Source organism: Scomber japonicus, chromosome 24 (assembly GCF_027409825.1).
Source record: "Scomber japonicus isolate fScoJap1 chromosome 24, fScoJap1.pri, whole genome shotgun sequence".
NCBI classification, from domain to species: domain Eukaryota; kingdom Metazoa; phylum Chordata; class Actinopteri; order Scombriformes; family Scombridae; genus Scomber; species Scomber japonicus.
In genome coordinates this window covers 13,998,811-14,014,932 of record NC_070601.1, presented here as the reverse complement: position 1 = coordinate 14,014,932, position 16,122 = coordinate 13,998,811, and the positions used below count along the sequence as shown (strand labels likewise).

Genomic DNA, 16,122 nt, shown 5'->3' with positions numbered 1-16,122 from the left:
CTTTATTATTGTAATATCACAGCTTCTCCCCCAAAATATTAAGACTTTTTTATTGTAATCTCAAAATAAATATCATCTCTCATTGTGGCCCTAATACTAATGTAATATGTAAATGAGCAGACATGAAAATGAAACTTATTCATTCATTCATTCACTCATTCATTCACTAGTCTATCTTATTAGCACTTAGTCACCAGAATAAAAGCCTGTCAGATGTGATGCTGTGATTCTCAGCTCATTTAAAGCAGCACTGTTTAACACAGATATAGATAGATGAATGTAATGCTGACATGAATAGGTTGTGGAGCTCAGACACACCTGGCAGCAGCACAGGTTCACCTTTACTGGAACCAGTCAGGATGTTGTTGTTGCTCCGGATCCGGATCCGCCCAGCAGCCAGGCGTCACAGCACCGACAAGATGGCCGAGAGTCCGGGACGAAAGTGAGGGAGGAAACAAAAACAGTGGCGAGCTATCGTTGCCGTAGATGGCAGACCTGTAGAGCTCCTGGAGACAAGTGAGTGCGGAGATAAAACGAGGAGGTGACCGCTTTTGAGTCCAACCCGCAGCTGACGGAGCGTTTGTCTGGTCGCCTGCGAGCTAGCAAGCTAACCATGCTAGCTGTCTGACAACACCAATAACGAGAGAATAGGCTTTGAGAAAGTGACACCGAGGTCATTGTGAAATAAATAGTTATTGCTACGTCTTCATGGAATGAGAATTGTTGCAACGGGAGGACTTCTGAAGAGCGGGAAAACGGATTTAACGCGCTCTAGCTAACTAGCGCTGTTAGCCTGTTGGTTAGCACGCTAACATTGCGGATTTCTTGTTTGCAGCTTCGGAGTTAGCATTAGTCTATTGGCTGGCTCAGCTGGGTTTTTTGGGGGGGGTGACTTGGTACACCAGCGCGTGTGAGAAAGGACATATTTCTCTCTGCGTAGAGTTACATTACACGGTCAGACTTTTTTTTTCAATAGGCCTGGAGGACTGCTAACAGCCGGGAGTGTAAACATTAAGCCGAATCGAGGAGCTCACAGCCCGGCGTTGTCGGACGAGGATTAGCATCATCATGGCCCACTCTCCTGTCCAGAGTAACCTGCCGGGGATGCAGGTAAGCTCAACATCTTTTTAATGTGAGCCACTGCTAGGACGCAATGTTCACTCTTTGCCTCCCCTGCTGTGTATTTGTGCACTGTGACTGCACACCTATCTATCTCACTGAGTGTGTTCACTAACAACTAAAAATGTGTAAAGTCCTAAACTGTAATGAACGAGGGACGTTTAACAGTGACGTAGCAGCAAGTTAGTACATCTTTCTTATTTTGTCATGGTTCATACTTGCTCATGTTGTTATGATGATGCTGACAGCAGGTCTGCTACATCTGTGCAACAGCAACATGAACTCATTAGAAAGCAACAGAGCAGAGTTTCCCATCCTTATTTCTGTGTGACCCTTCAAAATAAAGCAATGTCTACCTGCGACCCATTGTGACATGTTACAGTTAAATGTATGAGTGACTGATTGATCAATAGACAACCCCTTACAGCTAGGTACCCCCAATCCAAGTACCCTTAAAGCAATACCGATACCATTTGAGTACATCATTAATACCCATCATGTGAATAGAAGCATTAAATTACATAAAATGCCACCACTCCTCCACATCTAAATGATTAGATTTTTACACAAATGCATTTTGAACGTCTTCAAATTATTAGTATTAATCAAAGACTGCTTGCATTGATTAGCTGTGAGCAAGTCCATACAAATAGTCATACTTTCTAGCTCTGGGTGCAAAAAGGATCAATTGCAGGTATCATTTGACAGGAAACGTTTCCATACTACTTGGTAATATCAATTTATTTCAGTAGATACCTTTTTAAAGTATTGATTACCGATACACAACCCTACTTACAGCTCTAGATAGAGGACTTATTTTGGTTTGATTGAATAATGTTAAGAAGCCTGAGGAGGTATAACAAATAAATCCACAGAAAATGAAGCAGACATTAGGAGAAACCTTGAAAACAATCATTACTTTTACTTTGTCTGAAATGTTGTTTTTTCTGTATCATATCATAACCCCCTTTTAATTAATCCAGCAACCACTTTTTCTGGGGGGGGGGGGGGGTTCTGACCCAGGTTGGGAAACACTGCAATAAAACTCTCCGTCTCCCCGTGCAAAGACACTGCACACATGAGCCCTGCTCCTGCCTCTGCTGCTATCTTTAGGATTGTGCCTATAGGGGATAATTGTGTTGGGTAGATAACTAGAGGAGATAACTGTTCCTTATGTATACTGCCTCATGCACCAGATTCTATGCAGCGTGCAGGCTTGTGTGCAGATTTGGAAGGAAGAAGTGTGAGGGGGGATTAATCAGTGGCTGACAGACTGTTAAAGTAAACTAAATAAAGCCTTCAGGCCACTTAGAAGATAATAACTCTTTCTAAATTGTAGCAAGAAACAAGAAGTCGGGTTAAGAAATGCAGAGTGGAATTAAAGTTTTGGCTCATCAGTTTAATTTTTTAGTAAATCCTCCACACACAGGTCTACATGTAAAGTTATAAATTTGGCAGCAACAGTCAGTATTACCCTCAGTTTGACTGGAGGCTCTTCTTCCAATTTGAACCCATGTTCCCAAACAAAGCATGTGGTTGTTTTGTAGTGAAATATAACTCATCACTTCATCATCATGTCTCCATCTGTTCTGTACCACACTTACTTAAGAGGAATCCCTGTTTTAACTTCTTGAATAAATCTCTTCTTCTTTTTCAGTGACATAAGAATTCCATTTTAAACCATGCATATTGACCCCCTCTCCCTCTCTCTCTCCTCCAAAAAAAAAAAAGGGTCATTAAAGGAAGTTGTTTTTGTCAGCGCTTGAATTCTGTGTTTCCCACAAAACAGCCTCTGGAGATTTAACTCATTTTAGTTCACTTCCTGCGGCGTTCAACTAGGGTTTTTATTTTTTCATTCCACACTCAGATACACACGCTACCCCAGAAAAAGTAGGAAATATGCCTCGTCATTGGATTCACAGAACACATTTTCAGCTTCTTTTTTCTTTCTCCCCCCCTTGAGTAATAAACACCTTTTTTGTCTGACCACCCGAAATCATGCAAAAACGACTTGCCTCCCAGTCCGCCTGGCCTCGAGGAGTTATAATTATGTCTTAACCTTGCATCAGAGCGCCAGCAGTCTCTTTTTGGCAGTTGTTTTAGCTGTTGAGAATTTTTTCTTGCTGCCGCATCCCAGCTCATTTACAACGATAGCACACAATCTGTCCCAAAGCAAAGAAAATCAGGAAAGAGGCAGGAAAACTACAGGTGACATAAGCTTGTCTGCAGGGGAGCTCAGTTCAATTCTGGCAAATTCCACCCTGATATTATAACACTAATGTAAAATGGAAAACACACATGTCTGGAGAGTATTTAGGTGTTTCAATGTGAGTAATAACTTTTTTTTAACCTGCGTCATATCCAATTGTTACACTCTCTCCCTTTCATTCTTCCTGTGCGTCTTTCTTTTACTGTGCACACAAAACACAAGGTGCTGCAATGAGTGAATTAATGTATCCTGTAAGAATGCTACCCTGCTGGTGTTTCCTATTTACTCCCCAAACATTCAGTTCTTTTCAAACATTCCTTTTTTTCTCCTTTCTTTCTTTCTTTCTTTTCTTCCTTTCCTTTCTTTTTTCTTTCTTTTATTTATTTTTTAATCCGCCTTCCCTTTCCTCCCTCTCCCGCTTCCCCCCTCCCCTTCCCCAATCACCACCAGAATGTCAAAGCGGACCCGGAGGAGCTGTTCACCAAGCTGGAGCGAATCGGCAAGGGCTCGTTCGGCGAGGTGTTCAAAGGCATCGACAATCGCACCCAGAAAGTGGTGGCCATCAAGATCATCGACCTAGAAGAGGCGGAGGATGAGATCGAGGACATCCAGCAGGAGATCACAGTGCTGAGTCAGTGCGACAGCCCCTTCGTCACCAAGTACTACGGTTCATACCTAAAGGTGATGCCAGTTCACTCCAAGTATCTGCTTATTTCTTTTTCTTCGAGTCCAACCACCAAAAAGCAAGCAAATGGGATGAGACATAAAAGGATTTCTCTCCCTCCTGCCCACTTTTTTCCTCTATAATTAATCCTAAATTAAAAAGGGATTAGCCTCAGACGACTTCAGACACCCACCAAGCCCTTATTAGTGTCATCATGACTTGTTTAGGAGGGTGTGAGGCTCCTGACAGCTCGCAGCAAAGCAAAGCCAGTAACCACCTGAATGAAACAAGCTGCAGATGTTCCTCTACAAATGCAGCAAAGTACATAACGACCTCCTTTCACTCACTCTCTCTCCTCTCCCTCTGTTACAGGACACAAAGTTATGGATCATCATGGAGTATTTAGGCGGAGGCTCTGCATTAGATTTGGTGAGTGATTCATTGAGGTCCATACTCTCTTTCTGTTAGATGTTAAAGTATAAGATGAGCCCCCACACATGAACAAACATGCAGGTGTCATAATACTACTTTTCAAAGCTGACTCACCTTTAAAGTGTTGCTAAAAATAATGAATTATTTTCTTGATTTTGATCCCAAATACTGAGTCAGAAGCACCCCACAAAAACAATATAACACAGCCAGTGGAAAACTATTAGAGTGTATTACAGCCAGTGCTGAAAGAGATGAAGTTTTGAGTAGATTTGTCACACACTTGCATGTTTTGAATACTGCTAATGTAATGTGAAGATCTCATGTAGTGTAGTCCTCAGTGCTCTGATCCATTAATGTGTGAATAAGTGTGTATGGCTTGAAGCAGGTATGTTATTGAGGAATGTAGTAAGGTCCAACACATTAATGTAGCCAGAATCTGCTTTCTGATACATTTCTACTGAGCTGGTTTAGTGACATTTGTTTAGTTTTGGAGATATGAGCTCTGTGAGATTTGGTATGTGGTGCCCAAATCTCCACAAACTCAAATCTCCTTCCTGTCTCTATATGCCTTCTTCTAAAGAGAGAGACAGTTACTTCTGATAATCCACAGACCTCAATGTGAACAGTTTCCTTTTCCTTTTGTATGGAAATACAGTTGGACGCTGACTCCAATAGAAAGACGGAAAGGAAAAATGGAGGGAAAAGAAAAGTAAGAAAGGAAATATCATTTTGCTCTGACACTTAGTCATTGTTTCATTCAAATATGATTTTTTTTTTTTTTTTTTTTTTTTTGCTTTGAGCTCCATAAGATGAACGCTATTAAGTCAACAAATTCTAGCAATCGCAACATCATTGGTGCATATTGAAGGTATAAATCTTTTAAAAAGACTCACACACATATCATTTCTTTTTTCTTTTTTAAGGCCAATTAATCTCTTAAAACAGCTGCTTACTGTGGTTTTTAACATTACTCAAACAGGAGGAAGTAGCGCGTTTGTCAGGGACTATTTTTAGCGGTGGATTAATCCACATTTGGTGCTCTTGGCAAGTATTTCTGTCAGCAGGGCAGGTGTGTGTATGTGTGTGTGTGTGTGTGTGTGTCTGGGTTGTGCGTGTGTGTATGTGTGGAACTGAGTCAAAATAAACTACAGTGTGACTCATTGATGTGTTTTTAATGCATTTTTGGAGCTTAATAAAATAATTTTTAGCCTTTAAGAAAGTAATATGACCCGATGACATTTTAGGTGAGCTGTTCTTGTTTACTCTGATGCTAAGTTGTATTTTTAGCTTGAGAAAAGTTACTACAGTGCTGCTGCTGCAATGTCCGCTCTGTAGAATTAATAACCACTTAAAATGGAGTCACTGTCTGAAATTAATCAAATATTTTTTCTTTTTCTTTTTTTTTGTTGTTTTCTGTTGTAAAGATGGAGCCCGGCGCTCTGGATGAGACCCAGATTGCCACGATCCTGAGAGAGATCCTCAAGGGTCTGGAGTATCTGCACTCTGAGAAGAAGATCCACAGAGATATCAAAGGTAGCTTGACTGAGTGAAAATGCTGCTATTAGAGGACACAGGCTTCAGCTGACTAAATGACAGCAGTGAGCACACACGAAATATCACATAGCATGTTAATGGTATTGACATCCACTCACGCTTTCATTCATTATACAGTTTGTATGTCAGTGGGGAATTGATGTGGACGCTGCAGCAGCTCACTAAAAGGCTTTTGACAGTTGTTTCCTTGTTATTAAATACATTGGTGATGCAGACTAACAGTATTGACAGAAGTGTGTTAAGATGTGGAGCAGCGTCTCATTCAGTGCGCCGCCCCCCCCCCCCTCCACAGCTGCCAACGTGCTGCTGTCCGAGCAAGGAGAGGTGAAACTGGCGGATTTCGGGGTGGCGGGCCAGCTCACCGACACACAGATCAAACGCAACACCTTTGTGGGCACGCCCTTCTGGATGGCCCCCGAGGTCATCAAACAGTCAGCATACGACTCAAAGGTAAGATTACAGACAGTAAGCCATACTACATTCATTGATTTCCATTCCTCTGTCAGAATAGTTCTCTGCTGTCAGTCTACAGCCTGCTTTAGCTGTGAACATTTGAGAGCAGAACATTAAACAAATTCTTAGCATTTTTACATGAAAAATAACTATAAGTAATTGATTATCAAAATAGTTCCAGATTAAATTCTTGTCTGTTGAGTAATAACATAATTTCAGCTCTACAAAAACCATTAATATTATTAAAAAAACCATAATCCCCTTCATAGAGATTACTCAACAATATATAAATATAAAGCATGCTATAATATATAGCAGTCACTACAATGGACAGCTATTTAAAAGCTATTTTCTTGTATATGATCATTTTGATGTTATAGTTGTACAGCAGCCACCACAGAGAACACTCATTCATTAGATACATAGATACATAGATACATAGATTCTTTATTGTCCCCGAAGGGAAATTTGTCTTGGACTCTAAGTGCTAAGACAGCTGCCGCCATATTATTATTATTATCTTTTACACTACCAGCCACTCACTCACTGGCTAGTATGTTGAGGCTGACACAAATTTCTCAAAACCAGGATGGCCAACAGAAGGCAAGAAATGTCATGCAGCTCATATTTACAGTCCTTGTATAGTAGGAGGCTTTTGCAGGTAAATACAATTTGGCAACATAAAGTAGGAGTAATAAAATTGTATGGATTTTATGTTGGGAGGAAATGACCATTAATCATCTGTCCACTAAACTGGACATCATACCTCACTGGTTATATGTAAAGAACAATTCATACTATTACTGCTACTTAACTGTTATTGAAAATACTTTCAATACATCTGCAGTTACATTTTTGGCTCTACATCAATTGATTTATGTTGAGGGTTAAAATATAGAGTTGAATAGGTGTTATAGGTAAATTATATAGGTGTTACCATATGTGAACACATTAGTTTAACAGCCTTAAAGTGTATATTATTTTATCATAATATATCGTTTTATTCATTGGTTTGTTAAACACATTTCTTTCCAACCCAGCACACATTTGAAGAATTCCTTGAAAAATATATATATAAAAGTATGCGCCGCTGCAAAAATGACTGTGCTTGATCACTTGCTCGATTTCATTAAAAGTTGCTAGCAGCTAGTTAAGCATATAACTTCGCCTTTGGCTTCAGTGTAGGCTTCATAACACAACCTGCCCCCTCCCTTCATAAGCTACTGAAATAGGGGGAGGATAAAAGCACACAACCCAACTCTCCTGGACGTCCTGTGAGTCTCCCGCATATTGATAGTGGCTCCTTGATGCCCGCAAATGAGACAATCTCCCGGAATCTGGAGTGAGCAAGCAAGAGCACGCACTAGAGTGACTGAGCGTGTGTGTGTGTGTGTGTGTGTGTGTGTGTGTGTGTGTGTGTGTGTGTGTGTGTGTGTGTGTGTGTATCAATGCAGCGTGTGTGAGAGCACAGCGTCCTGATAGATCTGTGTTGCTGCTTATTAGACCAGTCGCACCTAAATCTTCTAAAGTTTAGGAGCAATTCCCACTACATAAAACTAGAAAGTGTTTTCTATGGCTTTTGCGCATCTTATTAATGATATAATGTCAGTGTGTGGATCATTAACCTTGTTGCAGTGTGCTCCCTGGTTATAGTTAGTGAACTATCAGCTTCTACCTGCTCAGATCTCACAGTCAGCAGTAGGAGAGGAGGAGAGCAGCAGGGGAATCTGGCGCACATAGTTTGTATGGTAACCTAATGATGGTAAAAGTAAAACTGCTACAAAAATAAACTACATTATTATTATTGATCTTTTATTTATTGTTCCAACAGCTCAGGTCGACTGAACAACAGAAAATACCTCTTTTTGTGTTGCATATGTTGTTTTGTTAACATTTAGTTGTTTTGTTTAAATTATTATTTATATATTTGAGCACTTTTTTGCATTGTCAATTTGAAATAATGTTTTCTTTTTGAATGAAGGGGTGGAAATTATTTTTATTTTTTTTTATCCGATTCAACGATTAATCGAAAAAATAATCGACTGATTAATTGATTGTCAAAATAATCGTTAGTTGCAGCCCTTTTTTTCCCCCCCCGGGAGAGCATACCCCTGGACGCCCCTAGTGTTGCTAGGTTACCGACACACAGCACCGCTGCTACAAAAATTTCTAGGGGAAACACTGCTTAAAGAGATATAAAAATACATATAATCCTGACTGAAGCTGCCAGAATTCATGCGTGAGGAACTGCTTTACTTTTCACAAGTCCAAGACATTTAGTTTTTCATTTAGATTTTAACATTTATTTTTCAAAAATCATCAGCTACTCATTGAGGTGTTTTGTCTCAAGATGTCTCACTTAGCATCAGTGCCACATGTGACAGTGTTTCCCTGCAGATGAGGCATTCAGGTTTGACAGCTACATCTCTCTCACTGCACACTGTGACTTCAGTTGTTTCTGCTCCTCTCACTCTGTGTTCAGATGTGTCAGCATTTCTTTCACTTTTATTCTTGGTGGAAAAAAACAAACATGAAAGCTCCCTTTTCCGACAGCTGCTATTTCTGCTGCTGTGAGCCTGGAAAAATCGGTCCAGGAAGTGTGTTGCGTTACTATGACAACAGTGGTTTACAGTATGTGCTGCTTCTATTGAGACGCACAGTTATTTCCAGCAGCATGTAACCAACTTTTTATTTAAAGTCGGAAACTACTTTCTAACTTTTACTCAGATGGAGGATTTATTTTTTAACACTTAAACTATGAAGTAATTTAGATGTAGTAGAATAAGACAAGTGTAAATGATGACAGAATATTATTATAGTGTCTCTCTGTTTGTATTCTAGGCTGATATCTGGTCTCTGGGCATCACAGCCATCGAGCTGGCAAAAGGCGAGCCGCCCCACTCAGAACTCCATCCCATGAAGGTTTTATTCCTCATCCCAAAGAACAACCCGCCCACGCTGGAGGGCAACTACAGCAAACCGCTCAAGGAGTTTGTGGAGGCCTGTCTCAACAAAGAGCCCAGTTTTGTAAGTATAGCCTGTCTTCACTGAGCTCAGGTATCTGTTCTGATCTCAGGAAATAGTCAGAGCCGCTGTGCTTTTTTTGCCCCCCCCCTCTGACTGCATCATGTGCTCATCACGCTCGCTTCTCCTTATTTCCACAGAGGCCAACTGCCAAAGAGCTGTTGAAGCATAAGCTGATTGTTCGCCATGCGAAAAAGACTTCCTACCTGACTGAGCTGGTGGACAAGTACAAGAGGTGGAAGGCAGAGCAGTCCAGAACCACAGAGTCCAGTTCTGATGAGTCTGACTCGTAAGTTTATTCTTACGGTGTTCACAATCATTTTTACTGCTTATTATGTAGTTGTTCCTGCATGTTACTTTGTAAGCAGCTATTTTAGAAAGTGCTTTAGTAAAAAATGTACACAACAGCAGCCACTCATCCTCCCACATTAGTTACAGTGAGCCTCAAGCACACGCACGACTTCATTACTCATCCAAAATCCAAATGTTCAAAGCCTCATTTCTCACCTGTTCAATCAGAGAGCAGGACGGGCAGGCGTCAGGTGGGAACGACTTTGGCAGCGACGACTGGATCTTCACCATCAGAGAGAAGGACCCCAAGAAGCTGCAGAACGGGGAGGGACAGTCGGGGGCGACAGAGGTGATGCATCATTTGGGTCATCTCACTGCGGGAGAAGAAATGTGCAGTTTCACAAGAGATGAGATTATATAAAAAATGTATCCTCCAGTTCTCACAGTTCTGTCTCTTCACAGACAAAAGACATTCCAAAGAGGCCTTATTCACAGAGCCTGGGCACAGTCATCTCTCCTGCATTAGCCGAGGTAAAGAGCTCCATCTGGCCACACATCAGTCTCCTTCACACTCAGCTGCTCACTCAGTGGGAACACTTTTTTTAAATTTACAAACTGTACACAAGAGCCTCAAAAGTGCTGTCAGGTGCAGTAATTTGTGGCTGAAACTCAGATTCTTAGTGATTTAAAAAAAAAAACTCAAAATAGATTATCAGAAACACACATTTGGATGACTTCTTATTTGTGATTAATTTGCTGCCTTTTTAATTTGGATAAAATCAGACATTTGGAGCCATGGATTGTAGGATGTGTTTCAGACCAAATGACAAATCAAGGGAAATAATCAGCTCATATGTGTTAATTATGATTGTGCTGATTTCATTAATTGCTTTCTTTGATCTGTTTATATCCTTTTATTTCAAGCGTTAAATCAGTTTTTCATCACAGCAGCGTCAACATGGCTCACAGCTACTTGGGTGATTGACAGTCACTGGTCTAATTAGCGCTGACAGAATTCTGTGAAGTACATCTGTGTGGATTTATCACCATCAGTGTTTCAGAGTTCATTCATGCCAGACACTAAACTTTCCTGTTGGTGTGGTGTTAGTGTGAAGCTGTGGGTTTCCTCTCACCTTTACATGGAGTCATGTCGCCGTAGCAATCCAGACCACGTCTTTGTTGTTTCTGTTGTCCTCTTCATTTAATTTGCATCAAATTTTAACACCCAAAAAAAAAACCTTTTCATGTTTCCTGTAGCCTTTTAAAGAAGTGGGTCTAGGATTCCTTGATGGGTCCTTGAGATGACTCTTCCAAATTAAAAGTAAACTATTTGAGCTTGATTTACTCTCCCTAGAGGTTCAAACATTTCTGAAGTTAATGGGTGACTGCTCTGCTTGGGGACTGTATTCTCCTGTGGGACAGTCGTATTTAAAACATACCTGTTTGTGTCCTAACTGCCAGCTGAAGGCCAGACAGGAGCAGGTGAACGGGAACCCCATGGTCCTGGACGAGCTGAGAGAGGCCATCCTACTGGCTGAGGAGGCCTACCCCGGCATCGCCGACTCCCTGGTGGCTCACATGGTCCACAGGCTCCAGAGGTACCAGCTGTGCACACAACAGAACCACTATCACACAACCCCAGATCCTGAAGCAGACCCTGAACCTTCTGTTCTTTCTTCACAGTTTCTCCACAGGCACGACGTCCTCCTCCTCCCCTTAGTGACCCGGCTCTCCGGCCCAGCTCTGCTCTCCCAGGCCCCCCCTCCACCTCCTCCCCCTCCACCTTCCCCCCCAACACCACAGCCAGGTCAGAGGGTTAAGAGTCAGGGGTCACATCATTCAATACCAGCTGACCGTGTTTGGCCTCCCTTGTGAGCATGGGGGGGGGGCGCGCTAACCTAGCCTGTAAAAATTATTGAACTCCAAACACTCGAAAGGAGGAAAACCAGAAACTCTGGAGAGCTTCTTTTAGTCACTTACAAGAGGAGAAGTTCATGGGGGGGAGAGGAAGAGGAGGGGGAGGGGCAGCAGAAGCTACTGAAGCAGCCTGCTGTTGACCCTGGAGTGATGGGACATAAAGTCAGAGCAACCCGCTTGAAAAAAACAGCCAAGTCAGACTCTGAGCTCTGTGTATGCCAGACTTCTCCAGCCTCACACCGCAGTCTCCACATGGAGGAGAGCTGAAATAACCCCCTCCCAACCCCCCACCGCCAAAAAAAAACCAAGACAAGACTTCAGTCCCCCTCTTAATGCAGGCGTCATATCCCCGGAACCTCTGAAAAGCATGCTTGATGAACCTGCAGGGATATTATCTTAGTGTGCAAGCTGCGTGTATGTATGTGTGTGTGTGCGTGTGTGCGTGCGTGCTTGACTGTACAACATGTGTGCAGACACCTGCGAGCGTGTGTGTGTGTGTGTGTGTGTGTGTGTGTGTGTGTGTGTGTGTGCCTGCCTGTATGTGTATGTGTATGTGTGTGTGTGTGTGATCTCGCGTGCGTTCTAAGACTCCCTGTTCAGGCAAATTGCAGCATTCTTAATGAAACCTCAGGTAAAGTGCTTTAAGTGGACTTTGTCCTCCGAGGCAGTGGGAGGGGGAAGGGGAAGGGGGGGGGGGGGGGTCGCCATGCTGTACATGATTACAAGTTGTCATTGCGGGGAAATGAATCACTGTGTACAAAATGGTCATGCGCATTTTGTAGATATTGATAATGTTTAAAAAAAAAAAAAAAAAAGAAGTAGATATTTAAAGATTTCAAAACGTTACTCCAACAGAAAGAACAGAAAATGCCTTGCCTTTTTGAGATACACACATCTACGTTACGGCATTTCATCAGATACTTTGTCTCGTTTTTTTTTATTATTATTATTTTACTCGTCCTTGAGTGAAATCCACTTTCAGTATTTTCATCAGCATTTTTTTCTTTCAAAGTGACTGAGTTCCAATCTTCCATTTCAATCACACTGCTGAATCCTCCAACTAACGACGATACTAAGCTTACTTTGTGTTTAGAGGCAGGAGCTCTTCCTTTGTTTCGTAGTCGAGGGAAGAATTCCTACCTGTATTTACGTTTAGACAATTTAAGTCAGTTTTTAAATTGTTTAGGACAAGAATGAAGGTAGATCAATGTCAGCAGCGGCTCTTTAAATGTTTGATAAAGGCAGATTATATATATGAATTATAATTCGCCTGTAGTTTACAACAAGAGTAATAAATAATATTGAGTGGAGCCGAGGACATTTACCAGGGGGAACCACTACGGACGATCGGATCCTGATATCATGAAGTATTTTTTTTTTCCTTTTTTGCTTGTAATTTATCTTTCGCGTTACTTAGAAACTCAAGTGGAGGCGAGGAGTTAAAAAAAAAAGTGGCAAGGACCATCGTAGGCAATCGCATCACGACACACACGCTCACGGCCAAAAAACCTAACTAAACGGGGTAGATCAGGACGAGCCAAGCTGCAGAAATCAACACCTCACTCTCCTGAACATTTCAGTTCTCACTTCCACACCGTGCTAGAAGTGCCATGTCCTCTTTTATGCTTTCACCAGATGTTTGTAGTATGATTTGCACCTTTTTTTTTTTTCTAATTTCAGATCAGTTTTTTTTGCACTTTGAAAGTGTGTCGAGTATTTAAATAAACCTGTAAGAGGATTAAAAAAACAACAAAAAAACAAAAAAGTTGCTAATAGCCATGTTTTACTCTATATGTTTACTTAAGAGTTCCAGAATTTACTACTGTGCTAATGCAGCAATAATGTTGAGGAGTTGCATCAAGACGCACTTGTCAACACAGGGATTGAAAGAAATTAAGAAATATCTGATATTTTTATAACTGCAAAGAGTTAAGTATGGATTATGGAATGCTTTATGGATATAGGCACCTGCCTCTGGCAAAAAAAAAAATCTATACCTTACAGAAAAAACATATGCTACAGAAATAACTACAAAATGTGTACATTTGGTCTCCTTTATCATAGCTGACAGTTTATAGTACTGTATATAATCTTTGCTTGTGTCATTTGAGAATTCCCAAGTTAAATGTAAGCTCCTTGTAAGCTTTCAAAGTGACATGAGAAATAAAGATCTAATGCTAACTGAGAACACTGTGTTGCTTATGTCTCATTTTGTGAAATATAACATTACATCACTGGGGATTTATTGAGAATAACATGACAGTCTACAACCATCTTTACTTTTGTAAACTCTTAAACATCTGTAACAGCTGCACTAACAGGGACTACAGGCATCCCTCAGAATAACACACTATTAAATTGAATGTATTTGACACACTAAATGTTTAATAACGTTTGTTGCCCCCTAGTGTCCTCTTAATGTACTGCACTCACCTCATTTCACTTCAATGTGTCATTTGTGACATTTTATAATCCCTGTATTCATATTAATGTTTTTTTTCCTTTGTAATAATGAGCTCTTGACACATGAATATGATTGGATGATTATGATGTCACTGGTCATTTTGATATGTACCAGGCATGTCCAAACGATCCCATGGAGGGCCATGTGTCTGCTGCAGGTTTTTATTCCAACCAAGCAGGAGTTCTTCCTGTGGGTGTTTGCATGAGGGAGACCTGTAGTCACTAATAAAATTGAAGAAAGCATTGCTTCAGTATGTGAGAACTCCCAGCATCACACTACTCTGATCTACTTTAATAGTTAATGAAGACATTACTGCACACTATTTATTCTCAAAGTTGATTAACTGAAAATGTCACTGATGTCAAATGATTCTATGTTGAGTTATGATAAAGTGCAGCTTGAAGACTGAACAGTTATGTTACAGGAAACCATGTTCATGTCTGTACTCATGTCGGTTCTCTCTTTTTTTGATCATATTGGTAGGAGAGCCAGAAAAAGGTGCAGCCATAACTTCAATCTGCCACTGTTGATAAATCATTCACTGCAAACACTTGATCAATGTGTACTTTGTTCCTTTATCAGTACCACAACCTAATAAAGACAATTAAGTAGTATCTAACAGATAGAAACACACTTACTAATGCTATTATTATATTATTATAAGTCACTTGATGTGCAATTAACAGGGACAGTATTTGGGTTGCTAAATAAACCAGACATTATGAAGGTTTACAAGTTGTAACTAAAAATGGGTTCTGCTTCTCCCTCCTCCACTTGGATGTTTGAGCTTCACTGTGAACAGTTTGTTTTCATGTTTACCTGCTGAAGAGGGAACATTTCTCTGTACTCACTGATAATCTGAGTTTAAGTAGAGTGAATTCACAACAAGTATGGTGCCGATCACGGTGTAGCGCAGGCGCAGGGGCTGAAATAGTTACTTCTAATTCAAAAATGTGGGCGTCAGGCAGGAGAGTAATACACAAATATTCCAACCCTGTCATTTTTATACTCACAGGTTTGCCTCATTTACCTCCTCTCCCTTCACTTCCCTTCTCTCTGCCACAGGGGGACGCTATTTAACTTACACAGGTGTGATGAGGACACTTGAAGGATCCAGAGAACAAACACAGAATAAACTCTACAGTGAAGTAGGAGACATCTTTTATCCAACAGGAAAACTTCTTCACTGACTGTGTCATTTTTAATAAAGGAAAAGGTGATGCATTTGTGGAAAAAATATATAGTCAAATTATTTTCTGGACTTTTCCTAATGTGATCCACAGTTTACAAAAATGGAAACAAAATGCATCTTTTTTGTGTGTGCAGCTGATACACATTTTTATATATACAAATGTACAAATTTGGCCTGTGTTTATTTAAAAAAAATCAAGAATCACCTTAAAACATGTTGTATTCATATTATATGAAAATGTTCTCCTGGATTATAATATACTGACTATATAGAATACACAGTTTGCTCTCTGACAGCTTCATTAAGGATTAATCAATCATATATTAATGACTGATGGGAAATGTATGAATATGAATAGGTGTGTAGAGACTAAGTCAGAATATGAACAGTATATACAGTAAGGGTTAAAACATGTTTTGAGGGGATTTTTAATAGTTTACTTGCCAAAAGACACAAGCTCATAGATTAAAGCGGTGAGAAGAATATATATTTCCCAAACACACTTGTGTCCTGCATGTGTGACTTGGTGTCCATGCTCTTCTGAAATTTTGATTCCTCCTTCTGGTTTTGTCTGTTGTTTTCCACTGCTGAGCCGACATTCATTGTTGACCTTAAAAGTCAGAATGTTGTCTGATATTAGTTCTACATAACCAGGGGCCACGTGTTATGGGCAAATGTCTTAAAGGGTTCATTGGAAAGTGTGAGTCCCGGTAGCTGTAGGTGTCTCAAATCTCATTTGCTGCTGACTGTCCTAACGGTGCTCAGCTGTAAAGTAAATATTTCAAATGTGGCTTTTATGCAGT

General features: G+C 40.6%; 1 protein-coding gene across 2 annotated transcripts; it reads left to right on the top strand.

Annotated features, from left to right (window-relative positions):
* Positions 1 to 418: 418 nt before the first annotated feature.
* On the top strand, positions 419 to 12,481 carry stk24b (serine/threonine kinase 24b (STE20 homolog, yeast)). 2 transcript variants are annotated; one of them, XM_053314305.1, is made up of 12 exons: positions 419 to 1,110; positions 3,779 to 4,009; positions 4,365 to 4,421; positions 5,080 to 5,133; positions 5,849 to 5,957; positions 6,271 to 6,428; positions 9,273 to 9,458; positions 9,596 to 9,744; positions 9,975 to 10,095; positions 10,209 to 10,277; positions 11,208 to 11,344; positions 11,430 to 12,481. In XM_053314305.1, exons 1-12 carry the CDS (start codon positions 1,069 to 1,071, stop codon positions 11,464 to 11,466), a joined length of 1,350 nt encoding a protein of 449 aa, XP_053170280.1. In that variant the 5' UTR covers positions 419 to 1,068; the 3' UTR covers positions 11,467 to 12,481. The 2 variants fall into 2 exon arrangements, with proteins under 2 accessions (XP_053170280.1, XP_053170282.1); XM_053314307.1 differs by lacking the exon at positions 5,080 to 5,133.
* Positions 12,482 to 16,122: the final 3,641 nt, after the last annotated feature.

Bases quoted from the DNA above. Each gene is read 5' to 3' on its own strand.
- stk24b (XM_053314305.1), top strand. From the start codon at position 1,069: ATGGCCCACTCTCCTGTCCAGAGTAACCTGCCGGGGATGCAG. The intron at 4,010-4,364 runs GTGATGCCAGTT...CCTCTGTTACAG, and splicing joins ACTACGGTTCATACCTAAAG to GACACAAAGTTATGGATCAT. The intron at 9,745-9,974 runs GTAAGTTTATTC...CTGTTCAATCAG, and splicing joins AGTTCTGATGAGTCTGACTC to AGAGCAGGACGGGCAGGCGT.